The 27,288-nt window shown below is 39.9% G+C and overlaps 1 protein-coding gene across 1 annotated transcript in view; it reads left to right on the top strand.

Annotated features, from left to right (window-relative positions):
* The window catches only part of LOC106811535 (leucine-rich repeat-containing protein 9-like), a gene marked incomplete at its 3' end in the record, with an annotated part of 30,536 nt that extends 7,042 nt beyond the window's left edge, over nt 1-23,494 (top strand). The window contains 27 exon segments of the mRNA XM_014815199.1: nt 4,575-4,655; nt 5,135-5,362; nt 6,037-6,177; nt 6,449-6,512; nt 6,908-6,978; nt 7,708-7,890; nt 8,102-8,257; nt 8,424-8,551; nt 10,053-10,184; nt 10,448-10,621; nt 11,066-11,183; nt 12,274-12,397; nt 12,898-12,958; nt 13,631-13,701; nt 14,027-14,133; nt 14,805-14,914; nt 15,346-15,532; nt 15,823-15,882; nt 16,126-16,257; nt 17,322-17,588; nt 20,051-20,161; nt 20,642-20,929; nt 21,329-21,448; nt 21,735-21,910; nt 22,320-22,383; nt 22,878-23,079; nt 23,373-23,494. Of these exon segments, the coding sequence (XP_014670685.1) occupies nt 4,575-4,655; nt 5,135-5,362; nt 6,037-6,177; nt 6,449-6,512; nt 6,908-6,978; nt 7,708-7,890; nt 8,102-8,257; nt 8,424-8,551; nt 10,053-10,184; nt 10,448-10,621; nt 11,066-11,183; nt 12,274-12,397; nt 12,898-12,958; nt 13,631-13,701; nt 14,027-14,133; nt 14,805-14,914; nt 15,346-15,532; nt 15,823-15,882; nt 16,126-16,257; nt 17,322-17,588; nt 20,051-20,161; nt 20,642-20,929; nt 21,329-21,448; nt 21,735-21,910; nt 22,320-22,383; nt 22,878-23,079; nt 23,373-23,494 (3,678 nt within the window).
* Between the last annotated feature and the right edge of the window lie 3,794 nt (nt 23,495-27,288).

Genomic DNA, 27,288 nt, shown 5'->3' with positions numbered 1-27,288 from the left:
TATACCGGACCGTACCCAGGGTACGTTCCGGCAGTACCCCGGGGGACATAGACCCTCTCAGCACCAGTATTATGCGCATTACCTGGGATTACTGTATAGGCATAGGGCCTATCATTGTCATGTCAGAATAAGGGCATCACACTAGTTGCAGAGCTGGCAACACTGGGCGAATTCCAATCACATTCACAGCCATGGCACAGCCACATGGCACATGCACATGGAACATTTAACTAATAGAATGATGGTAAATGAACCCGAAATGTATTTACTACCAAAGTGTCTATACTTTTCTTTCAGTTTGCTTATGCTTTTGCTATATTTACTGATAATTTCCTGTAAATGGCAATCAACAACAAGAATATAATTACGACGAATCTATATTCTTGTTGTTTGTGCACAGCGGCGTGCGTGCGGCATACCCACAAATTGCGTGGGGTGTCCACAAATTGCCCACAGTGCGTGCCCACAAATTGTGGGTAGCTCGCGTACTGCTCATAGGGTCTATGTCCCCCAGGGTACTGCAAGAACGTACCCTGGTAACTATCTGATATCGTTAGGGTTAGGGTAAAGCCCGGTGCACGTTGCCGAACATTTTGCTCAAAAACATCGTAGCAATGTTCCATGAAATGTTTGGCAATGTGCGCCAGGCTTAACAGGGTTGGGAATAGGGTTAGGGAGTAGGCATAGGCGACTCCCTAGACTCGTTAGTGGAGTAGGCGAGGTACGGTCCGGCATATTAGATAGTACCAGCAGAGCATATTTAAATCACGTTGATTTATATGCTCTGGTACCATGGTACGTTCCGGTATACTGGACCGTACCCAGGGTACATTCCGGCAGTACCCTGGGTACATAGACCCTCTCAGCTCTAGCACTATATAGCCTGCGTACAGTTGCCGCAGGCAACTGTACGTGGGCTATACTAGTACTAGAGCTAACCTATGGGTTGCAGAGGAGCATTTGAACAGCATGCGCAGGAAGTTATCAGTAATAATAGGTGAAAGAGAGTAGAGAAACACGTACTGATAGGAAATACGTACATTTCGTGTTTATTTATCATCATTTTTAGCTCATCTGACATAGTCAGATGCAGCTTGTAGAATCGCATGATCGTCCGTCCATGCGTCCGGTCGTCCGGTCGTCCGTCAACAGTTGGGCACAAATCTTAACCGCTCGACGTACGGTCACAATATTCGGCACATTGGGGGGGATCGTCAAAACGAGTTGGGCTGTCGAAGCTGGGGGTCAAAGGTCAAAGGTCAAGAGGTGTAAAAGAAGGGGGAACATTCACTCCTTAACTTAAGGTATAGCGGAGCGAATGCAGAATTGCGCAGCAAATCTAAAGCGCCTTGACATAGGCTCGTGACTAAGTCGGGTTATAGCATCATGCGTTAAGGAAAAGGGCCATCACTGTGCACCGAAATTGAGTCAGCAGTCAAAGGTCAGTGGCATCAGGGGCAAGATTTGAGAGATTTTCTGAGGACGTGGTCTGACGGAGCGCATTGAAAAACTTTTTTGCTTCAGCGGTGCACCTAGCATTTTTATGGCTTTATTGAAAGGACGATGAATGTCCCTTCTGCCTGACATGCGAAGAGTAAGTGTCGGATAACCTTTTGACCCTCAAGAGGAGGGTTAAACTTGGATTGTTTGACTGTCTGTTAGAAAGAATTTGACTGCCGGGTTTGCTAGTAGAAATTATACATGCCTGGATGTATGAGGCGTACAATGTCACAGTGAAATTTCCAAAAGCTAAATTTTGTTAAAGAAGGTGTATGTTCTTAAATCGTATAATTTCTATGTCATTCTGGCTACTGTCAGTATGTTACATGTAACGTATGCCACTGCCAGTGGCTGCTGCCTGGCTGCTGCATGTGTTGGGGCGTTTTTTGCCTGCCGTTAATTGGTTGCAGGTGGCCACTCTCTATTGCAATTTGCAGCCTGTAGCTTGCGTAGGTCAATGAGTGAGTGCTTACCTATTCTGTCTTGCAAATAGTTGTTGCTACTACGAATGATGGGAGCTTCCATCTTTAACTGAAGACACTTAAACGTACGCGCCATCTCGTGGCAACTTTCATTAACGATCCCAACGAACATTCTTTGAGAAGGTTCCTGATACCCATCCTGTGCATTCACTGTTTCGGCGTGTATGTGAACACATTTTGGACTAACAGGTTACTAGAATCCCTCCACTCCACCACAGAGTCACCGCAGTAGACGTTAGATGAGCGCTGTCGCTATGCGGCACTTGTATTATTGAAACGTCCAAGTGCCTGTGCGATTTTGGCCTATAGCTATAATTCCTCCATTACGATTCACTCGCATTTTACTACGATTTTGGACGTAACACACGCTCTCATGCATTAGTGCAAGGGTGGAGACTGATGTAGAACTTCTATTAAATAATGTAGCATTGTAGACTCGTTACCCAATAACGTAGACTCATTACCCAAGATTCCTACTTGGTGACAAAATTCCTACTTCCAAAGATTCACATTGTTATTACTCAAAGGTCAATGTTGGCAGCTCTGTAGTTACAGTAGCATTTGCAAATTGTAGTAATACCAATACTAGCAACAGCAGCAGCAACATTGACAGCTAGCAGGGCCGTAGTGGCCGCCACGGCAGCAGTTAATCCACGACTGTGGAACCGGGTCCAGGATACCACTGCCACAATCAAACTGCATGCAGTGCCCTTTCACACACTCAAGATACCACTGCCACAATGCTAGCACTATTTTTAAAGTGGGCGGAGCTCGGGGGAAATCCAGCGAATGGAGATTCGTAAACAGCATATGATTTGAAAGAGGTAAATGGGAGCACAATCCGCATACTATTTCGTATCACTATTTTATAAAAATGTTCATGAAATAACGGTCGGATTTTTAATATCTTTGCAACTTTTATACACAAGAGTTATACATTCTCCGGCGGTCATATATGCGCCGTTCAGCAATATAAGTCTAACTTCGCGTGACAAATGGCATCCAAATCTATCATATTGAGGAAGTTGCCGATTGTGTGCACAACATCACGTTACATGAAGAACTTCAGGCAAAACAACGTCGCCGACATCTTCAACATGACGGCTGTCGACAGTTCCCTTCAACACGACGTAGGTACTGTTGTCATGACGTTCTGTAGCAGCACAGAGCAGAGCAATACGCAGACGAATCGGTTCGGTGTTACAAATAGCCACATAATGCGCATACTCTCTCGTACAACATCCTCATCCATTTCTTCATGCAATCGGGGTGCGATCTCTCTGATGTTCACATATCAAGTGTTACATAGGACAGGCGTCATGGGGCGCTGTACAACTTATAGTGAAAACGCCTAAGACCACATGGAAATGGAACCACCGCGAAATCAAAAGCTTTGCTCTCGCCCCCTCCCCCCCCCCATCTGTACGACCCCCCATCTAAGTCGCGAGTTCTTCCCACGTCCCAAATCTCTGCCCTCTGTGTCCCCCGCTAAAATTTTGGACTGTTTGCTGGCAGCTATGGATTCCTGCGCCGACCTATGCATTCGGCGCACGGATGCATAGCTGCCAGCGCTGCATACTGTCATAGGACGTTTCCAGAGTTGCGTGCGCTTTGCCGCGGAACTGCGTGCAAGATCCGCGCTCAGCGGTTAGGATCAACACCTCCTTTCGGCAACAATTCTCTGGTACCGTATCCCGTCTCATCTGGATAGTGTACTTTGTGACATCAAGCATGACGAAATGCAAAAAGAGACCCATGCAGCCACGTACTTTAATTACAATATTAAATAATGAAATGGTATACGTGGATACAGCTATAATTTAGATTGGAAATATTACGTAGATTGTTTTTGACAGGAAGTATTCAGGCTTAGAAAATTATAATTTACTAGTGAAACTTGAGGTAATAATCCAGCCATCCATTGTTTTTACTATTACAATTAATTGGCCAGGACAGTATAACGACTGTCAAATATGCACAAAAAAACACATGAAAGTGCATTAGACATAATTGTAGTCTATAGTTTTGTAATCCTTTCTTTTAAAGCGGGGACACACCATGCAAATTTATTCGCCTGACCGCAGCTGATTTTAAAACCGCCGCAGAATTCGCATGGTGTGTCCGCTCTAGCACGGGGGAATTTCGCCGTGAATTTTATCCGTACCGAAATTTGCAGCGATTAAACACATTTTATATTTTCGCTGCAGATTTTTACTGCTGCGTACAGATTCGTTGGAGCCATTGTTGGAGCCATGGTTGGAGCCGTGTGGCGACAGTAGATCGCGTGTAGTGTGTCTGCTGCAATCGTGCAAATAAATTCGCATGGTGTGTTCGCTCAATTATCGCGGTGGGTGCGAATATTTTCGCCGCGAAAATTCGCATGGTGTGTCCCAGGCTTAAGGGAAAAACAATGCCATGGTAGTGGCACAAACTGAAAGATACCCTGTCCGTGCAGACAACATTGACAAACAAAAGTATAATACCGGTATGTAAGTTTGCTGCAGGTACTCCCACAAGGTTTATGCCAAAAACGACTTATACTAGTAGAGTCAGTCCTGTTTTAGTAGGTTGTAGTTTATTAATTGCTTTCAGATGGATCCAAATGCAAAGCAGCCAGATGCTCCTCAACAGCCTGTTGCCAGAACTTCCAAAGAAAATATTCTGTATGAACTTGTGAGTATATATAGACTGCACTGACTTTACTTAACATGACAGCAGCACTGTTGATCCTGGTAACAGTTGATCAGTAGGGCTCATAGGGTCTATGTCCCCCAGGGTACTGCCGGAACAAACCCTGGGTACGGTCCGGTATACCGGAACGTACCCTGGTACTATCTGATATGGTTAGGGTTAGGGTTAGGGTTATAGGGTTAGGGAGTAGGTGTAGGCGACTCCCTATAGACTCGTTAGTGGAGTAGGCAAGGTACGGTCCGGCATATTAGATACTGATAGTACCTGGTTACGTTCCGGTATACCGGACCGTACCCAGGGTACGTTTCGGCAGTACCTTGGGGGACATAGACCCTCTCAGCATCAGTAGGAGATGGGCAGTCAAAATGTGGCTGCAAACAACGATGTATATAGGCATTAAATAAATTAAGGTTCATTATGTTTACATGGGCATCTAGAGTGTATTTTCTTGTCGTTTGCAGTGCATAAGTAATGGGATTCCGTACAAGATTCTAAAAGAAGAGGAAGTCTTCCACGCTAAGTTTCTTGAGGCTTTCTTCACTTGCTTCACATTATCGCAAATGCAGTACCTTGAGTGTTTTCCCAACCTGACTACACTGTATCTTGTTGGGCAATCGATGCCTCGTATAAGGGGTGTGGAAACTCTCAGATTGCTGCAGGAGCTCTGGATATGTGAAGCAGATTTAGAGGCAAGTCTGTAAAATATTGGCAGACATTGTTGTGTTTTGGGTTTGAAAGTTTTGGTGGAAAGTTTTTAATTTGATCTCATTTCATACATATGTTTGTTTATTTTTTATATAAAAATAGTGTATGATATCAGAATCCTAGATAGCTTTATAATTGTAGGAATATTTTAGATCCTCCTTATTATTTAGTTTGATTTTATACTAATGGTAATTAGTATTAATTATCACTTAAACAAACGGATTACCATATAGATCTAGATACTGTAGTTATCATTGAATTATGTAATTCAATGAACACTATAGTAATTAGAGCTGCATCCTGGATTAAGTGATAACACAATAATTAAGTAACATGGAAAATAGTAGTGTAGGTATATGAACAATTAATCCTAGAAACTTAACACTTCACTGTAAGCAATTAAGCCGCGTAAATTAATATAAAAAAAAGTAAAGAGGAGAAAAGTGATATCATCCAACAATAGTAATTCGTATATATACTATGCAGTAATTACTACTTTATATATTTTACATAGGCTAATGGCAATGTGTGTGTGCGTGTGCGTGTACGTGTGCGTGTGCGTGTGCATGTGCGTGTGCGCATGCGTGAGTGTATCCAACTGCACTAATTCTGTGAAATATTCTGAATAATACTGTATAATGGAATTTTGTGTCTATAGGTTATAGATGGCCTGTCAAACAACACTAATCTACGTAAGCTCTATTTGTACTGCAATAAGATACGGAAGATAGAAAATCTGAACCATCTTGCCAAACTAGAGGTGCTATGGCTATGTTCCAATAGGATCAAAGCAGTCGAGGTATATATCATAATTAGATTGGATATGTGTATTTGTATATGGTTTATTTAATGTTCCTGCGAGATTAATAAGAATGTGGAAATTCCATAAGTGCATGTTTCCAGTATATGCTGCAATAATATGCAGTTTTTATTGAATAGGTCAACAATTGTTGAACTTTTTAAGTTCAATTTTTTCTAGTTGACATTTGAGAAGTTAATTTACAAGCCGATAATGTAAGTTCTTACACGTCTCATATAAGTTATAGTTTATATAATGTCATGTGTTGTAGGGCCTACATGACCTAAAAGATCTGAGAGAACTGAATCTGGCTGACAATAACATAATGACACTGGGTATTGGTTATCGAAAATCGCTTCTTATGAGATATTTAATGCTATACCTATAATTATACTTTAATGAAAACAAACTTTGGTAAAGGTGAAATAATCTTAGATTATATGTAGATAGCTAACGTGTGTAGCCAGTCAGCATGAATATATCTATATTAGTATAGATATGTATATCAGGGGTTAATAATGACAAATGTTCATCGTAATAGGAGTAGAGATGTGGGATATAGAGAAAGAGTGTATTCATGCAGTTTCCCATATACATGATATAGCATATGGATGCAACTTCACACAAACATATCTCTTCTCTATGTGTGTGAGATATGAAGGTTGTGAAATCCGTTTTTTGCCAGTGTGTGGTTTTTGGAATGTATGGCAAACTTTGTATTCATTTTCAGATCAGTCGCTTAATGCTTTAACAAAATTGAAAGGGTTGAATATTTCGGGTAACCGAATCACATCATTTAAGGTACGTGTGGTGTGTTTGTATCCAGATAATGCTTGTAGTCTATTAATTAACAAGTACAGTCCGACCTCCTTTATCCGGCCATCCATTATCCGGAAATCTCTATTAACCGGCCGCGATCTCGCAATGTATGTTCTCTGTTTTTCATTAATTTCCACCTAAAAACCTCGCTCAAAACTCGCGCAATGTACCAACCGTACGTGTGTGCGCGCGCACGTGTGTGTGTGTGTGTGTGTTGTCCGCTCGTGTCCGCTATGCCTCTGGTAAAATATGCCTCTGTTTTATTTCATTTTATTTCCATTTCATATAAACCATAAAACACGACAGTTTGTTACAAATAATCATAGCAACGAGTAAATACATTATCACATCCAGAAACCCTACTGAACTGCATAGAAATGCTGTGTTTGAGCATAACTCATATCCGGCCAAATCCCATATATGGATGGGTGCCGGTCCCGACCTGGCCGGATAAAGGAGGTCGGACTGTAATATCAAATTGATTGTTATTTATTTCAATTATTCGCTGCTCAGTATAATGTGTGATTTTTATGATAAATTGTGCAGCCAAATTTCTATTGATTTTTATATTGTTGGTTTGTTGACCGTGACGTCATGTACGTGATTATTGTCCTCAATCCCTCAACAAATTTCTTCAATATGATTTCTTGTTCAGTTACATGTCGATCGTCGGGATTCTATTTAGTGTGAAATAACTCCTGTTATCTGCAGGAGTTGTTCAACTTGTCAAAGCTGCCGGCTCTACGCAACCTTGACTTATGGGATATCTCATATACACCGAACCCAATATGTCTACTCTGCAATTATATGGCACTCGTCTTGTACACCTTGCCCAATCTCGTGAAGCTAGATAACCAGGATGTTACGGGCAAAAGTCTCAGAGCCAGCATAGTGGTGAGTATAGATACAAGAAGTTTCAAAAGAGGCAGCGGAGATGGATATACGTTACATTGGTTATTGTGTGCAAGTGTATTGATGGTGTAGCGAGTGAACAACTGTTTACATTGCGACGTACCCAAGCTAATCTCTTTTGATCATAGTAGAACAAAATCATTTATGCGTTGATGTGATCTCAATCCAAGATATTTTATACATGTGCTCACAGAATATAATTACAAAAAAGAGGATGTACTATACCATGTGCAAAAAGACTCTGGAAAAGAAAGCAGTTGTGGAAAGCCATTCATTGGAGGAGAAAGTTAAGCAGCTGCTTACAATTCCAAGAGCGTGCATAGCAGCGCTGGCATTAATAGTACAGGAGGTAAGCTAGTGTCACATACATCACTCTTAATGTCTCTATAGGCAGTGTGCCGATTGACTTTATATCACTATATGATATTCTCTAGAAGGTTGGCTAGGAATCAGGGAAAATTTTCAAATGTAGAACATTTCTGAATGTGTAACCACTTGGCCATGTGTTATTACAGGCTGACAGGCAACTGAGTAAGGAAGGAAAACAGAATGCAGGAGAGGAGAGTAGCGAAGTAAAAGCTCACAAAGCTAAACAAGTCACCTTGAAGGATCGCATGCAACGTTGGGAGGGGAAAGTAGCAGCGTAAGTTACAGCAACTGTATGATCTATAGTTTATGTTCATACATCCTATTTTTAGCTCGCCTTGACATCTTCAAGATGAGCTATTGCCATGGGGTGTCGTCCGCCGTCCGTTCGTTCGTCAACATTTGGCTACGGTCAACGATAACTCAAGAACCGTTTGACCCACATGTTTCAAATTGCATATAGTTGGTACTCCTATGGGAGAAGTTTGAACGTCCTATTTTGGAGCACGCCAGTCGACCTACTTTTGAGCCACGTTCACTTTTTGGCAAAAATGGAAATGGCCATAGCTAGGTCAGTTCAGGTTCAACGGATTTTGCTCATTTCTGGTATGTGAATGAATGAGGACTGGCCCCAAAACATATCACACAGGTTTTGATATTTTTTTAAATTATGCAAATTAGGTAGATTTTGGCAATTTCACTATGCATTTCAGTGTCTGCTTACGGTCAACAATAACTCAAAAACCGTTTGACCCACATGTTTCAAATTGCATACAGATGTTGCTCCTATGGGAGAGATTTGAACGTCCTATTTTGGAGCACGCCAGTCAATCTACTTTCGAGCCATGCCCACTTTTTGGCAAAAATGAAAATGGCCATCTAGATTCATTCGATTTTGTTAAATTTTGGTATATGAATGTGTAAGGCTAGCCCCAAAACAGTTGTTACTCCTATGGGAGAGATGACAATGCTATTACGTTTATTTCGTCTAACTGGTTAACAACTCTACAATCATATACCTATAGCTATTACGTGTAATATTGTGTTTTATATTCTTCGTTACAGTAATTTGACTGGAATATTTTATTGTTTTTATTTGCGCGATATTCGAAAACCAAAATGGCGATCATTTAGGCGTAGCGCCATCTCTCGTCAAGATTTCAGACTTTCAGATCTGAAACATTTATTTTCGCATCAAAACTTATGCATATATCATTATCAAGAGTATATAATGGGAGATATATGCTATATAATAGGAGTTCTCTCATATACGTATACTCTTGCTTTATATATCCCCCCCTCCCTCTTCTATCACACCCAAGGTAAGCTACAGTGTCATTGACACTTTCATTTAGTTATCCATCCCAGTTCAGAAGTGTTTATTACTCACTTGACTAAAGGACACAAAATATTGCTTGTTTCGCAAAGTACAGGGTGAATATGTAAATATAGTTATCCTGTATTTTATATTCTTTTTCATTGTCTGTCTTCATTTAATATATAGACTAATTAATATGCTAAATTCAAAATGCATCTAATATAGTTAATATAGCATTAATTAATTGCATTAATTATAGTATATAATTTTTATTTGTTAGAATTTTGTGTACCTATGTATAACAATGAATGCTAATGTCAATTTACTAATACATAATTAAGTTAATAAATAAAAAATTATCATTTATATCCTATATCAGGTCACACAAGCAAATTATCTAGAATATGTTAGTAGGCAGGTCATTCAATTTTATAGCTTACAAATGTTATATGTGCCACAGGGTGGTTGAACATTTGACAACTAAAGATGCTGAGATTAGAAGAAAGTGTGATATTGCTATAGCAAAACTTTCTTGCGAGATGCAGTCGGGAGGCAACATCACGTTTGAAGATGGAACTTCAAACAATCCCTGGTATGAATTCGGATAACAATTAATTCTAGTGTTATTACCTACACGGTAACATGCGTCTTTAGTACGTCATAGATATATAGTCTGATCAAAGAACCATTAACTTAAAGTGCTTTCTTGCATATAGAATGTACAATGTCACTGCCTATCCTGTGTACATGAATGTATATCTCTCGTTCATGTACTTCTGATATCCTCACATCTACATCTATATCTATCTGTCTACCATATATATATTATAGATTCATCTAGTCATTTGTGTGCAGGTACACGGTTTGTGAGCACTTTGTCAGTTCTCGCTTTAACCCGGATGACTTCAAACCATATGGATTCAACAAATTACGGGTGAAAAATGTGACACGTGTGCAAAACCCTCTGCTAATCTCAAATTTTGAAAACCACCTACATAGAGAAGTGCAAGATGATGACATCGAAGTCAGGTAAATATAGATGTGTGTGTATATATATAAATATATTCGACTTATGGTGAATATGGATACATATATTATGCGACCTATAGTGTGAGCATAGCTAGGATTACTATTAAGGGATGACATGGTATTGATAATTTTTGGATGGGAATAAAGTGGTGAGTGGAGGAAAGACGTGACAGCGTTAAGCCATGCTGTGACCCGAAAGCTAATGGGTGAATTAAAATGACAGCAATGTCATTTCATGAAAAGTTGTAAATTTTTAATGTATTTTACACACTGCCGTTATTGAACGCAAACATTTCACAGGCACATGTAGAGATTCCATTACTACGTGTTAGTAGTATACCCATCAAACACTTATGAACTTATTCGTGAATAGATGAAGACCGACAACAACAACTTCATTGTTGCTTGAGATGTGTTTTCTATATTATGTCCATTGGGTTTCAGTTGCAATATAGAGGAAAATACACTGGACTACCTCTTTTATGTGTTTGACCCAACGATAACGAATGAGCAGATCATGGAAGCAGTAGTTGATGGATTCCATTATCCGGATTACTACCAGGTGTCCACATCATGCATTAACAAGCAAAGCACTCTCCAGCATCATATATATATTTTTGTTTAATTATTTATTTCTCATCAATATGATGTTGTGGAGTGAAACTACCACAATTTTCCTGTTGCACTGAGTATATTCAATTGTTTATGTCTAAAAGTAGTCATACTTTCATTACCTAACTATTTGCTATCTATAGTGACTATAGCAGTGTGTGTCAGATATTTATCAATAGTCATTCAATTATCCTGTCAAAGCAGTATCAAAAGGCTTTCATCCGATGTTGAATTTCGGATGGGAATGAACCATTTGAACTTGAAATAATGATAAAGAGATGAAAATCTGAAATAAACCTACGCATATGTTACATTAAGGAAGGATGCATACATGTGCATGTGTGCATGCACATACATCACAGCACACCGGCACGTACGTGTATGCATGCCTTACTCACATACACATATCTCTGTTGATAGATGCAGTTGTTTGTTAAACTACAGTTGAATATTTCTAATGAGGCATTCAAGTAACCCAGCTCTATTCCTTCTATCACTCGTGATGGAACTATTTCTGATTTTTTTTTTAAATTGGTTAAATTTGCTTTGAATTATATCAGTGTGTACAAGTTTTAAGACTAATTTTGTTTCTGACAACGGGACTGTGGCCATTAAGCAATTGGACAAAACTTTAGTGGTCCTGCTAATTGCAAGTCAGTCTATATCTAGATATTGTCTAAAATCTAAAATCTGTATTGTAAACTGATATAAAATTTGAATCTATAAGAATGTGTCGGGGTCTCAGGATGCCAGCTTAGACATGTTCAGCTGATATATGGTATTGAAATTTTTTAGGTAGACCACAGGTTAGTTGATGTGAGCATGAGCACACGTCTGAGTACAGATAATATTGAGTATAGATTTGTGTTATGGAACAGCAATTGTTAAATTGCAATTTATTTATATTTAATGAAATGTATTAAGAAAAGTTTTTAATGAAAAATAAAATAACAGAATGATCAATGAACAAATTTACATTTTACTTAATTAAATGCCTTAATTAATTTGCTGTTGTTAACAGGCAAATTATTTTGTTTTAGAAGGTAAGAGGTGATGCTGGTGTTCCCTTGGCAAGCACTCTCTACCTATGTGATAGAAAGCGATTAGATCACGCTCTTGAACAAGTTGGATGCGATAACGAGGCATCAGGCTATATTAGTAATGGTATGATCACATATGAATCTTTTCTTGGGAGCATCCAGAGCAATGATGTAGTCATTAAAAGGCTTGTTTAGATTAGGACGCTCAGGAGTGAAACGCAAGCTTTTATCCTATGTTGGAAGCAGCAGACCATCCCCAAATATGGGAATATAGTAACTTGATCAGGACTGAATAATTTTTACTATAGATTATATATTGGAAATCAGAAGTTTCAAAATCGGGAATGGCTACGTTTTCAGACTTATGTCCAAGACTGTGTTGACATGACATCACAATAAAAAGCATTTTAAAATCCTATAATTTATTCATCATCATGGGGTATACAGTTATCATGTTTTTTGCTAAATATGTGTATAACATACATGTTTGTGTAGTGTTCCCATATAAGAATTCCCCTATTCACACTACCATTGTGTCTATATTCACACAATTACTTGTAATGTAACTTTTATTCTCTTTATTTCGCTAACCATTAAACACATTGTTCTTTGTGTTTGTTTCAGTGACTGTTCTTGTCTGTGAGGTGCTGCTAGGAGAGAGAATCACTCAACATTTTCCTAAAAGGTATAAGATATTTGTAGATATCTTATCCCTCATAGGTGCCTAGATGGCACATAACGCAGTGACAAGAAATCTCCAACGTCGTCGGTCCGCTGCTACTGGCCTCAGCGTGTCCCGTGACAGGTCACACATCCGCATCTCCTTCTCGATGGTCCTTCTCCAGGTCTCCTTGGGTCTCCCCTTTCTCCTCCCATCTGGCGTACATCTAAATGCCATTTTCGCTATGCATGGCACTTTCTTCCATCCGGGCGACATGACCGAGCCAAGCTCATCTTCTTTTAATTATATTTCGCAAAGGTTCTATGTGTGTAATTTGCTAGAGTCGTTCGTTTGTAATGGTGTCATTTGTACACCACCATTCGTAGATATAATAGTTTTGAATATATATTATATATATATATATTATATATATATATATTATATATATACACTGCATGGTGATCATCGGCTGCAAACATTACCCATGGTTTATTTAAATCTTCTGTTGTTCTTCAAGCTGTTTAATGCATAACGTTAATCATATGAATTAAAGCATTTCTTCTCTAAGCAATTAAGATTAGTGATATATCGACTTGGTCATCTTGCTTGTGAGGTTATTACCTGTGTGTTAACTCACAATTAATTCTTTCTATTTATACATGTATAAATGTAATGTGTACATTTTTCTTGTTGCAGAGCCATAAAACTTGAAGAGTACCCTGTCACAGAGTGTGTTTACAGGGTTAACCAGGTAGACAGATTAGGAGGTAATGGATATTGTTGACGTAGACTATAGCTTGTAGCATTATTTTCTTAAAAATTTAAATACCTAAACGTCTTCAACATTGCTCGTTAATTGTTTATTATGGATTACGTCGGTGTACCCCTGATGACTATAATTTCTACGATTGATATATTTCAAGTTACTGTTGGTTTTGGTTACATTATCCATTACTCTTGCCAGATTTAACTAGGTAATAAAGTCTGCAATAATATTCTATATATGTATATATATATATATATAATATATATATGTATATATATATAATATATATATATATATATATATTGTGGCTAATTTCTTGGCTTCAGTTGACGAATGCAGTTGTGAGAACAAGGGTGTGGAGTGGTTCATTTTTAACCCAGAGCAGGTTCTACCAGAATATCTCGTGCAAGTTGAATACACCAACAATAAGATCGTAAGCTGCACTGAATATTGTAAAAATCATGTAATATCCTAAATATTGTAAATTGTGTAGTAATCAAATCACAGAAATATAAATGTGTGAATGTATATATACGTGTGGTTTAAATGTTTATACATAGTCTGCAATAGTCTGTTTATGCTGATGCTTCATCTATATATAATGTGAAGTGTGAGTGTCATGCACATCATCTGATGCACATAGTACAATGTGTTTGAGGTTTATGCGCACCATGCATATACAGCTGGACCTCGATTATCCAACCGAGATGGGCGGGGAGTATTTTGTTTGGATAATTGATTGTTCGGAGAAATGATCTGATCGTAAATAATGGAAGCCATACTGAACAGAATTACTAAATGGATTGAAATATTTAATTAAATTATCTCAAAATAAACCTTTATTTCGGTGCAATATTGAAATTAGCTTGAATTCTTCATAACCTTTGAATAGTGGGTGACCGAATAGGTCACGGGTGGTCTAGTGGCTTATTAAATATTCACGGGACCTTGAGATCTTGTTTGGATAATCCGAAATTCGGATAATTGATGTTCGGATAACCGAGGTTTGACTGTAGTTGCATGTGCCAACATGTACTGATCCACGTCTCAAACCAATCGAATTGTGGGTCTATGTGTATTTGATTCGATGTCCCTCTTTATTAGGAACAACAAGAGAAACAGTTTTCTGCGATTTACTTAGAGCTGGAGAACCTGACTAGTGACGTCGATGATAACATCATTGCAATGAAGCCCGTCGTCACACTGAGAGATCCGTGTGTATTACTCGTCACCTATCTCACGCAACCACGCATATTTATTAGCGCGTTAAAATTCTATAGACTTCTCTGACAATGTGCACGTTATTTCTCCAGTGTGAATGCGTGACATATGTTTCTGCGTGCACACGCGAGTGGTTAGTGGAACAGTATAGCATCCGTAACGTATGAAATTGGATGTGGAAAATAGTGCATTGAAACAAAATGCTGTGTGAAAAGTTGCATTTGCGTAATCTGATCTAATGTGTACGAGCCATTTTGTAGCGTGGTATACCATCCCTAAGCTAAATATACTAAGCTAGGCTAAAGCTAGCTCCTGTTAACCTACATATATGATTGGAAGGACCAATAAAGTGTATTAGCTTACTGCTCACGATTGCAGATACTAGGTGTACATTACGTCTATGCTGTTTTTTTCTCCTCGCTAGAATGAGCGACATCACCCCGGAGTTTCTTCTGAAAGATTGCGCAGTCGCTGACCTCCAATCCATTACGGACCTCAATCTGCACGCCCTCGGCCTCACGCAGATGAGCGGACTTGGCAGTCTAAAGAACCTGACAAACTTGATCGTCACCTGCAACGAATTGACTTCTTTACAAGACTTGTCGAATATTGTAGGAACTGTTCTATTTTGCGATTCTTGAATAATTCTTTGCGAAAAGCAGCGACATTGCAATAGTTATTATAGTTATTTTTATAAGAGAGATTAAATAGGTTAAATAGTTAAGAGAGTGATTCTTTGATTATATTATGAGTTTTAGCAGGCATGAATTATTTCAAAGTATTAATACAGTCACACGTACAGTATATTATAATTACTTCATTGTTGAAACTAGCCATGTATACCACTATTTACGTGTGAAGATAATTTACTAAATGCTCATATTTTGTGTTGGTTGTCTAGACTTCACTTGAAACTGTTGATGCTAGCTTTAACAAAATTACTACACTGGAGCACATGAAGGTAAAATTTAATTAAGAATGTCAGAATGTACCGCATTCTTGCATTTACTTGTACCAAAATTCTTGTAAAATCTTAAAATGCGAGTACCTAATTACCAATAATGAAATGTTTTTTGCTCAAATATGCTAAAATCGATAGAATGTCAATCATCTGGTTTTTAACAGACATATTTCTATTCTTGATGATTATAGGTTTTACAAAAGCTATATTGCTTGTACTTACATGATTTGTTTACTATTGCAGAACCTATGTGGGTTAAAGAGTTTAAACGTTGATCGCAACATGCTCAATGAGTTTCGAGTGCAGTTGGCTGTGCTACGAAAGCAAGCACCATTACTGGAAAAACTGTCATTGAAGGAGAATCCACTGAACAAGGTATGTATCCCAGCTCTAATAATTTTGTGTTTGAGAACAATCATGCTTGTAATACATGTATAGATCACGTTGCTACAGGAACTTGTATATTGTGTTGTAGCAAATTAAGCATTAATTCGGTGTGGTATTCCTGTAGTCGGTCTATTTCCCAGTTCAGTTCAGTTCAGTTTAGTTCTAAATTTACCAGAGTGGATAGAACCATATCCAACTTCCCTCACACAGCAAGATATCAGTCAACATGTAAGGCATGCAAGATTACAGGTTGCAGCACCTTCTCTGTGGTGTCATCGACAGATGGTTGCAGCCATCATGGCCATGGCTTTATTACACCCTATATGTACCACTATGAACATGTGTATACTCTTCTAGCAGCTTCTATGCTCAGGGTATACATGTGGTCGTGGTACCACTAATGTGTGCCTTAAGTCTTCGGTTGTCTCAGATCAGACACCATCAGCATCGATCACCTTAGACTAACTCTCAGCTTAGATTCTGCTGTCACAGACCAAGCAGGAACAACAGACATTCAGCTGTTCCATCTGCTGAACAAATCTCGACCATTCTGACACAGAGACGTTTAACTTTAATGAAGATTTTCCCTAAAAATGCCTCAGAGGAAGAGTGTGTATGGGGCCCTGAGCAGGCTCTTATCTCATCTTGACCTGAGGGAAAAGCTGCCATGCTCAGTGTCCTAAACATAGATAAAACCAACAAAATTATTGCACAATATCGGTGCTATTATGGCAACGCATAAAGTTGCCTGTGTGATGCATAAAATGCACAAGTAAATATGGATTTGGGCAAGCACTATATATATATATATATATATACACCTGCGCATATAAGCATAAAATCCATTAAAACAGCACAAGGTCATGTCAAGTACAACTACATTTACTCCCTGATAATAAGGCCACTTTATAAGTAATCATTTGAACGTATATGTATATAGCTATACATGCGTTCTATACATATGTTCAGGAGTAGATAATAGATCTCTATTATCTACTCCTGATATGTTCATTGTATTAACTATAATTGCATATACATACTTTTGTACCAAGCGGTTGGCTGGAGACGTCCGTTTGAGGATAATTGGACGTCTAAAGGGCCTCACTGAATTGAATGGCGAGCCAGTTACAGAAGACGAAGTGAAGGAGGCATTTCAGTTCATAGATCACCGCCGCGTTACACAGTCTCTGCTCCAGAGTGGGTGGTGCCCTGGTGCGAGGACAGAACTGACAATCCCTCCCTGGCTCTCGCTGAACAATAATGCCCAGCTGTTGTTCTCTATCTGCAAGATCAGAGCAAAAGCAGACAATGTTAGCAAGGTAAATATGTGTGTGTATATATATATATATATATATAATTTTATGAAGCCATCATAATGTGAATTTGTTATTAGAAAAGAATCAGAATTACATGTTAAATGTTGAATTTGTTCCACGACCACCAGAGCAATGATGACTCAGTGTGATTCTCAATTTTTTGCCATGGTTCATAATATCATTGCTTGAACTAAGCAGAGGGAAAACCCAGTAAAGGCCAGTGAAGCTAAAACATAAAATGTGGCTGTCCTATGAATTGTATAGTGGCCAGTCACACATCTTCATGGCCAGGGCCATCATTATACGAATTATTGTATTACAAATACATCGTTATACAAGGTCTAACTGTATGTGTGTGTGCAAGTGTATGCGCGTGTGTGAGTGTGTGTGCGCGTGCGTGATTGTGTGTGCGCATGTGTGCGGGTGTGTGCAAGTGTGAGTGCGTGCGTGTGCATGTGTGTGTCTTTAAAATTTGCTACAGGTTTGTTATATACTAGCACGTCGAATTTATTAATGCATGTGGCATAAATGTCTATAAGTGCTTTGTGCCATCATCACTCGTTATATGAGATCCGAGTGTACTGATACATATAGGGCTCTACAGTAGGCCCTATCTACATCCTGGTAATTGATGGTGTATATATGATTAATCCAAAATCAAGTAGCAGCGCACCACACAGCTTCAGCTTACAATTAACCTGTTGCGGCTTTTATGTTCGACAGTACCAGCTTGTGCATCCTATTTTTTGTCAACTTTATGCAACTGCAAAAAATGCAGTTATTTAAATTACTTGCTATTATATTGCTACATGTTGGTAGTTTTCCATTTCACTTCGAATGTAATGTTATTTGCGTTAACTGAACACTCACATTGGCGCACCTATTACCCCTTATGGTTAAGAAATATAGTATGTTTGTTGTTTTGTGTGTGTGCGTGTGCGTGCATGCATGCGTGTGTGTGTGTGTGTTTATATATAAGCGAAGCCACAAACCTACTATATTGCTCAGCCATACACGGTAAGTAGTGTAAGCTAAGCTATCTATACATATACATATCAGAACCAAATCAAGGAAGAAATTACGCGGAAAACATGAAAGAACCTGTTATTTTTTTTAACTATTTTGCTAAATTTTACTATCATGATTTATGTTCTTCACATGTTTGTATTTCTAATTTTATTTTTCTTAACAATGTACCTTAACAAGTTGTCAAAATTATATTCGGCCAATTCGCCCTGAGCTTGAATTCATGAAATGTTAATCAACAATTGACACTGTGAGTGACTGTAGCTGCTAAATGTCTCTGTAACAATTTGTCAGTTGAATAACTATACTTTGTCAGAATAAATAAAACATTATGATTTTAGGAAGTTTTTTGAAGTTGATGCAAAGAACGTGAATTGTGGAGATGGCTGTAAGATTTTTTCAGTTTCATGGTTTTTAAGTGGTAAATTTTGTCTTGATCTGCTTCTGATGATATTGATATATCATCATCATATTATCACATCTAACTTTTAATGTTAATTTATTGAATTTGCCATTTTCATTTATTTCTGTTTTTTTCAATTATGCCCTTTGTAGCAAACCATCTTGTCCCAGCTTTTCTGAATTTTCCCTCTTTCCTAAAAAAAATTCACAAAACATTCTATGAATAATTGCACTGTTTTTTGTGTCTATCCTTAATTAAACCTTGATTAATGAAAATGTCAATATTCGTAAATCCGTCATCTTTGAAATTATGGATACTTTCTCATTTTCCCTACCTGTTGGCATTGTAATGAGCTTAGTAATTTGTGTGTAGCTCGGTTTATGTGTGTTATTTACTAAGTCAACCGTACCGCTTGTACCCATGCGTGCATGCGCTTTTGCATGCGTGTGTACAGGTGCATATACAGTATGTAATCTATTGCTTGCCTAATTCAGTTTAGAATAGCTGTATGGCTTGAAGGATGCAGCCAGTCTTACGAACGTATATATGTATGTATACGTCTTGGCAGCATGTGGGTTACAGGACTTTTCAAATGGCCAGCCCTGGGCAATGGTGAGCACAAGTCGATGTATTGATAAAAAGTGTAACAAATGCCAACAAATCAGGGTTAATTGGAAAGGCAATGTAAATCGAAAAGTTCCCTTATTTGGGCTTACATGGATCTGGCGGAACTAAATGCGTCTGGGCATTCCAGCTTTCCCAGGTAAGGATCTGAATGGATGGTTTTATGTTGAGGAAGTGTTGACAGTGGCAGATTTACAATGCATATATTACTTTCACTCTTCCTCTCTCTGTCTGTCTGTCTGTTTTGTTTTGTTTTATTCATTTCTAAGCTCTTGAACAAGATCTATGCCAACTATATATAACAGTCATGTAATAGCAAGTAAAATTATTTAGTAATTATACTGGAATATTATTTTGCTTGGTACAATGATTTGTTTTCAGAATCAATGCTATATGCTTATATTAATTCTAGATTACATCGTTGTGTTTTGATGGCCAAAAGTTGGGCAAACTGTCAGACATGGGAAAACTTGTAAATCTGAAATATGCATCATTCAACAATAATCAAATAACTAAAATCGAGGTAAGTGTGATTCTGCAATAATAAAGTATAATCAAGATAATAATTAACATAACATCTATTTATATAGATTATGTCAAATTTAATATCTGCTGCCATAGTCGAGTACGAAAAAGGGGGATTTTTCCCCTCAATTGTTCCCCACTTGTACTCTGAATTGTTGTGTTACTACAGAGCAAGTGGTCATCCGAAACTGGTATTAGTACCAAAATCATTTACCGACCACATATAAAGATATCAATGATCAGAAAAACATATTCTGCTCCCTTCCCCCCTTCCCCTCCCCCTGCGTGCTTTAATGCTACAGAGCAAGTGGTCATCTGAAAGTGAGATTAGTACCAAAATCAATTACCATCCATACATATAAAGATATCAGTGATCAGAAAAAACAGATATTCCGCTCCCCTCCTACCCTTCCCCCGCGCAAGTTAACGTTCTAACCCGCGTGTGTCGTCGTCGCGGGCGCACGCGTCTGTCGCACAGGGCCTGGAGGAGTGCTGCCACCTGGAGGAGCTGGCGATGGAGCACAACTGCATCACGCGCGTCGAGGGGCTCTCGACGCTGCAGAAGCTGCAGTCGCTGCACCTCGCGCACAACGAGATCGCGAGCGTCGACGCGACGGTGCTCGGCTGCCTTCGCTGCCTCACCTACCTGTCACTCGAGGACAACCGCATCGCGTCCTTGGCCGGCCTCGAGAAGGTCACGACCCTCGTCGAGCTCTACTTCAGCAACAACCTGGTGGCGAACATCTCCGAGATACCGTCGCTGAAGGTACGCGCCGCACTACTGACTCGCAGCGATGAAATCTGAAGGGGGGGGGGGGTGGTAATATTGGGGGTGATGGAATGTTTCTGAACTGCATGCAGTGTTGGTGTATAAAATCTCTCTATATTAGTTATTTAAATCCTTGGAAGTTCAGTGTTAAAGTAATCAGAACAGCGATCATATGCGAGGTTTCATGTGAAATCCATGAAAACGATCGTAATCGATGTGGGGATAGGGGTAGGAGTGAAGATCACAGACTGGCTTTATTCTCCTATGCCTCACATCTTGCAGTCAAAGACAGGTTTCTTTCAGCAAAACGTTTGCAAATTAAGCAGTGTGAGCTTTCGTGTTTCAAAATGTACCCATGTTGTGCCAGGTTGATATCCTCCATTTACATTCTTTCAGAGTATGACCTTTCTGTGGGTGCTGGACCTATCTGAAAATCCTGTCTCAGTAGATAAGAACTACCGTCTTCACGTGGCATACTTTGTCCAAAGTCTTAAAATGTTGGATGGGGAGCGCGTGGTAAATATGAGCAAAATTTATTTGATTATGTTTAATTAGCATAAAAGAAAAGTGTAACAGTAGTGAATGGGTGTTAGTGAAATGTTATACAGTTTACCAACTGGCATATAAAGATATTAAATCTACAGATAGTTAGTTAGGATCGATTTACATGTGATCTGGTGTCATTTTTCCATAGCCACAGTATTAGTGCTGTGCATGTGTTTAGCCTTGGGAAAATGCACTAATAATCTTTTTGCACCCATCCTCGTGGTAACAACTGTTTCCTTCTCCGATGGCCACGTAGAGTGAACAAGAGATAGAAGCTGCTTGCCACGCCTTTGGTGGATGGTTATCATTGGACATGCTGGCAGAACAGTTAGGGCACAGACACTTTGATGATGTCCTCCAACTTGATCTCGTCAATCTAGGCATTCGACACATGGACTCGAGCATGGCTGGTCAGCTAACAAATCTAAGAAGGTATTTACGTAATTCGTAGCTTATTGTCTGATATAAATGTTGGTAAGGGTTGTTGTGAGTTGTGCTATATATCTTATAAGCTGTGTATGGGAATTGGTTTATTGCTTTGGGAATTGGTTTATAATGATTTATTGTGTGGAGCAGTAGCAAATTCAAAGGAAGTTATTGCAGCAAGTACAGACCTGTCTAGTTTTCACATATGCTTTCTTACAATCTATTTTAAATTTAATGTACTTTATCAACTTTTATTGATAAATTAAAATAATAGCAATTCTCAATGGTGAGCAGTAAGGAACACAAAATCCACCAGTACTGACATAAATGAATTTTTTTATCAAAGTTATTATCTACAAGTTATATAACTTATTATTTACAATCTTATTATTATAAAATCAATTATCACTTGCAGTCTGAACATGGAGAACAACAACCTGACAACACTTGCAGGAATTGAGTGTTTAGTGAATTTGAAGGTAATCTTCTATCCACCCGCTCCCACACAAGCGCACACATATCCTATTGCCAGTGAGTTAACACTGTAGTTTGTAAGAACTAATGATTAAATTTTGCAGAAATTTTGTAGGCTACTGCATAAGAGCATTTATGTCACGAAATTACATCCTGTACTCCAGATGTTTTGAATCTGCATTCATGTTCATTACTCGCAGCATGTGAGCAAAAATTGTAGACCGTATTACACAGAGCATGAGCCTGTAGGTTTTACTAAGTTACTCAGCAGTAACAGTGCGTTCACTAAACCAACTGTATGACCATCAGCAACAACTGCCAGTGGCAGTGAAACCAACACCAGTAGCAATGTCAGCCATACCAATAGGAGCAGTTGAAGAGTAGTAGCTGCATGCCATGGTAACAACAGCAGCAGCAACAGTATAAGTAGCAGCAGCAGCAGGAGCAGCAGCAGTAGAGTAGAGTAGATTTATTTATTTATATATAAATTGATCCACAGGTGCTTTGTGTGAACAACAATAAAATCGAGAATATTCAGGAACAGACGAGTAGACCAGGCAGTGCAAACAGTGATGATGGAGTCTCCACAGAGACAGTGATGCCATCAATAGAGGTTCTACACATTGCTAGCAATGGCATCACAGACATGGTCGCTCTGAAACTTGGCTGCGTGCCAAACCTCACGACCCTCTTCTTACAAGGTGTGCGTCGTTTGTAGTAGTATTATTATTTTAATTTATAATTTTGGTCAATGATTGTGCATGCATGCTTTCATTGACTAGACACCTCTTATTAAGTTTTAATGGCAGTGTATTCAAATTGCTGTTATTGCCCGCGCCTATATTTTAAATTACAATGAAAGTTAGTGAAAAATTCTATAGGAAATGCCAAGCAATGCTGACTGCTGTATCACATTAAATATTGTGATAGAAGCCTTTGAAATAATTTGAAATACTAATGCTTGATGAAATGCTAATGCTTAATAAAACTGCAGGAAACGAGATAACGGTGGTTAAGGGTTTGGAACAACTACGAGAACTGAAGGAGCTCGTGCTCGATAGGAACAAGATCAAGTTGTTGACAGAGACCTCATTTTGCTGTCAGTGGAAACTTCAGGTTTGCACTTAGGTCTCTTTACCGCAATAGATGAATGTGTGCTTAGTGCACATGTAGTGAGGTCTTAAATTTAGAAGTAACGGCATGTAAACTCCTAACTCGCTAAATAATATTGTATTTAGGCTTTCATTGCAGTCGTTGTAGTCATGTTTTCTTACATGCTAGGTATTAGTTTGCATGCTAGAGAACTAGATCATATTATCAATTTATATATAAGCTTATTGAGGAGAATTAGTTTTTAAGGATACTGTTATTGAAGTAGAGGTACCTATTAAGTACCGTTCTCTGAACAACCCAAGGTCATAATCAATGTGGCATTAGATGTAACATTATTATGTGGCGTGTTGTGCGTGCAGTGTGTGTCTCTCGGTGTGCATGTTGTTGTGTGCCCTGTGGCATGTGTGTCGTGCGTGCGTGACGTTGCCTGTGCGCGAATGCCTGTGTGCGTGTGTGCCTGTTGTGTGTGCGTCGTTGTGGGCGTGCACGTCAGTGGACATGTGGTGTATGCAGTCGGCGTGGCCTGTGCTGCCGTGCGTGCGTGTGTATACATTGGGTCCTGTGTATGGACATGTTGTACGTCTGTGTGCGTCCATCCATCCATCTGTGTATATGTGCTTGCAATCATGCATACATCCATCTGTCCGTCTGTCTTCCGCAGCGTGTATGCGTGTGTGAACATGCATGGATGATTATATGATGTAATGTCGCTGTGTTTTATCGCCTGTGTTCTATCGTGAGTAATAATGTCGCTGTGTAACATAACTGTGCCATGTCTTATCCCTGCATAATAATGTGGGCTTTTAGTCCAGATGCCAAAATTGTTGCCCCTCCAATGTAATTACTTCTAAAAAACTTTTTTCATTGGAAATGTGTTCTTATATGTTAGGAGAGCTGAATTGACTCTGGGTTGCTACCATCGTTCTGAGGCCATTTCTGGAATTCAAGATGGCCGTCCGCCTTCATAAGCTTGGATTTTGTGTCAATTTACAATTCTGCTGAATCTCGATGGACTACCAGCTGTCATGCAAATCCTCTTTTTAGGGTTGTTCGCAGGCAGGGACGTGCCATTCTGGAGTTATTTTTGATATGGGGTCAAGGTCAGAATGTCAAAAATGAAAGGTCAGTCGGTCAACAACACGAGGCCATTCTCTCAGCGACTCAGCCATCAGGCTATACAGCTGCCAGCCAACACCACAGGACCTTCCCAAGTGAATCCCACCCAGTACTCTGATTCACAAACACCGAAAGCTCTGTCAGCAGAAAGAGTACAAAGCTTCAATCCGGCTGCAGTGAGTTCAGCAGCAGCGAGACGCCCTGATGCCCTGGCTGTCGCAAGTCCAGCTGCACGCACTCACCACAGGAGCTCTCCAAGCTGAAATCCACCTCTGATTCCAAACGAAAGCTCTTGTCCGCAGAAGAGTCACAAGCTATCAATCCGCTGCAAGCGTGAGCTTTCAGCTCAGCAGCGAGACGGCAGCCTGGCTGTCGCAAGTCCATGAGAAGATGACAAGCCTTGTCGAGTGGGCGGGCTTTCAATGTGCAGTGCGCCAGCACCGACTAAGTGGCGGGCTCTGACCCATAAGCCCAAGACATCCTGGTGGTGTTTTGGACCGATGACGGCGATTTACCACCTGCTCACCCCCAGACAACCGTTCTGACCACACGCTCACTGTACTCGAGAGGACTCTTCAAAACTTTCGGGATGCAGTAACATCCCACTCGCTCTCTGTTGAACTCCAACTATATCAGACTCGCATGCCTAGCGTCCCCGAATAGAAAACGCGCTCAGCCGCTGGGACCAACCTTATACCTTCAACTCCTACCGGACATGATGCAGTCGCACTCTCATGAGTTCCTGGCTGTAATGGGACCTGATGAAGGCATCTGGCGTAGGGACGTTCTCATGAGCGCAAGCGATTTGGTGCATGAACCAGCATGATCACACCGGGAAGGCCTGGACCAAAGCGCTCTAACGGGCAATACCGTCTCATCATCGGCCGTGCTGCTATGAGTTTCTACTCATATGGTGCCAAGCACATACCCAAGAGCTGAGCTGCACTACCTGGAGACAGCCAGAGAAACAAACGAACCCGGCGAGGCTATGGTGGACTGTCTCATCAAGCCCAGTACAATGGCTGGCTATGCTCATGTTCCTAGGCGTGCGAGAGGCGGCAATGGTGACTTTCTCCTTCCAGCAATAGCATCTGTTCTCAAGGCAATGCTCTCCTTTCGTATATTAACTATGCGCAGCAGTCTACCACTCACATTATGCCCGCTTACATGAGCTGGTATGTGGCGACAGATCTGGAGCACGCTCCCCAGCGTGCCCGCGGAGACCTACGGCGCCTGTCTGTGCTTGCTGATAAAAGGCGGACTAAGGCACCCACTAGCAGTGCATGTATTACTATTGGGCAGACAGGCTTTTTCGGGGCACTGTTTATGTTACTGCAGAGTATGGAGGTGCATTGCAGTAGAGGGCATTTCGACAGCAGCACCATAGATGGCAAAGGTGTGTAGATCCATACAGTTTCCACTAGTTGTTGTCGTTCTCCCCTAACCCCTCAACACAGGGTGTATTATGTGAAAAGAAATAGACCCTACATGTAGCGATCCGAGTGCGGTGGGGAGAGGTAAAGTTCGACTCAACGAGCGGGGAGGGGGACCTAGGGGGATGAGAGAAATATTGGAGTCGGTAGCCACCGATCGAGCACAGAGCCTGGAGAACGTAAACCACCCACCCTCAACGAGCCAGCATCCAGGTCTCCTATATACATCTACAATCGTCACAATCGGCGGCCGACACAGTGAATTTCAGATGCAGCTGACTATCGGGCAGTGAAGCAAAAGCAACAGTTCTCGCGCTTCACTAGCAGTGACTTCCACCAGAAAACATAAAGAAAATGGTCAAGACTCAAATGGAGGCATCTTTCTCTCAACAACACGCACTACCATCACAGACGCGTTACTCGCTGTAAACACCAACTCCAATACTCGTAGTGATGAAAAATGTCCAGTCAACCGCGTTGAACCATAGGTAGTGATGTACCATACATCTCCCATGACTTGAGGCCTTGCTGAATTGAACCATTCGCAAGGCACGTTTATAGCGCTTGTGATATGTATACTATTACACTATAGTCCAGATTCCCACATATGAAATAATTACTAACTCTAGAATTAGCGTGAGAATGAGGGACTATAATTGTTACGGCAATAACGTGCACGGGAGTGCAGTTCGCTTATAAAGCCTAGACAAAAACCGAATCGGCTCGCCGCAATTTTAGGCCTGTCTACTCCCATTACTCGAACATCCCTTGATCTGTTCCTAGAAAATGCTAGTATATCGTAGCTAACGTTGACATTCTAGGAATAACAGGCTAATACGTCATAATGTATGCTTTTTTTTCACTCAGGTGTGAAGAGCAATAATCCCTGTCACCCTCAGATATTGCCATTCGTGTAATTCGCCCATTACAAGATCTCCACAAAAAGAGCTGTCGTTTACCCCCCGGCTGCCAGAAATCTCATTCCGAGAGAAGAACCAGCATGAAAAGAGAGAAATGAGCAAGTATGTGGTGACATATTTCGTGTGTTTTGGACTCATTAAATACATTGAAGAATTTCTGTGATACAAAAGTAAAAAACCAACTTAAACTGCAAGGGTTAGGCTATTATTTTTTGAGAGTAATATTTTGGTTTATTCACTCATGAAGAAACTAAAATCACATCCATGTGCACAGGCCATGGCCTACTTTCATTATATATATATAATATAATATATTTAATATATAATA

The sequence above is a fragment of the Priapulus caudatus genome, unplaced genomic scaffold (assembly GCF_000485595.1).
Source record: "Priapulus caudatus unplaced genomic scaffold, Priapulus_caudatus-5.0.1 Scaffold549, whole genome shotgun sequence".
Taxonomy (NCBI): domain Eukaryota; kingdom Metazoa; phylum Priapulida; class Priapulimorpha; order Priapulimorphida; family Priapulidae; genus Priapulus; species Priapulus caudatus.
Note: the sequence above shows the minus strand (reverse complement) of the source record. Positions and strands in the feature narration are given on the sequence as shown.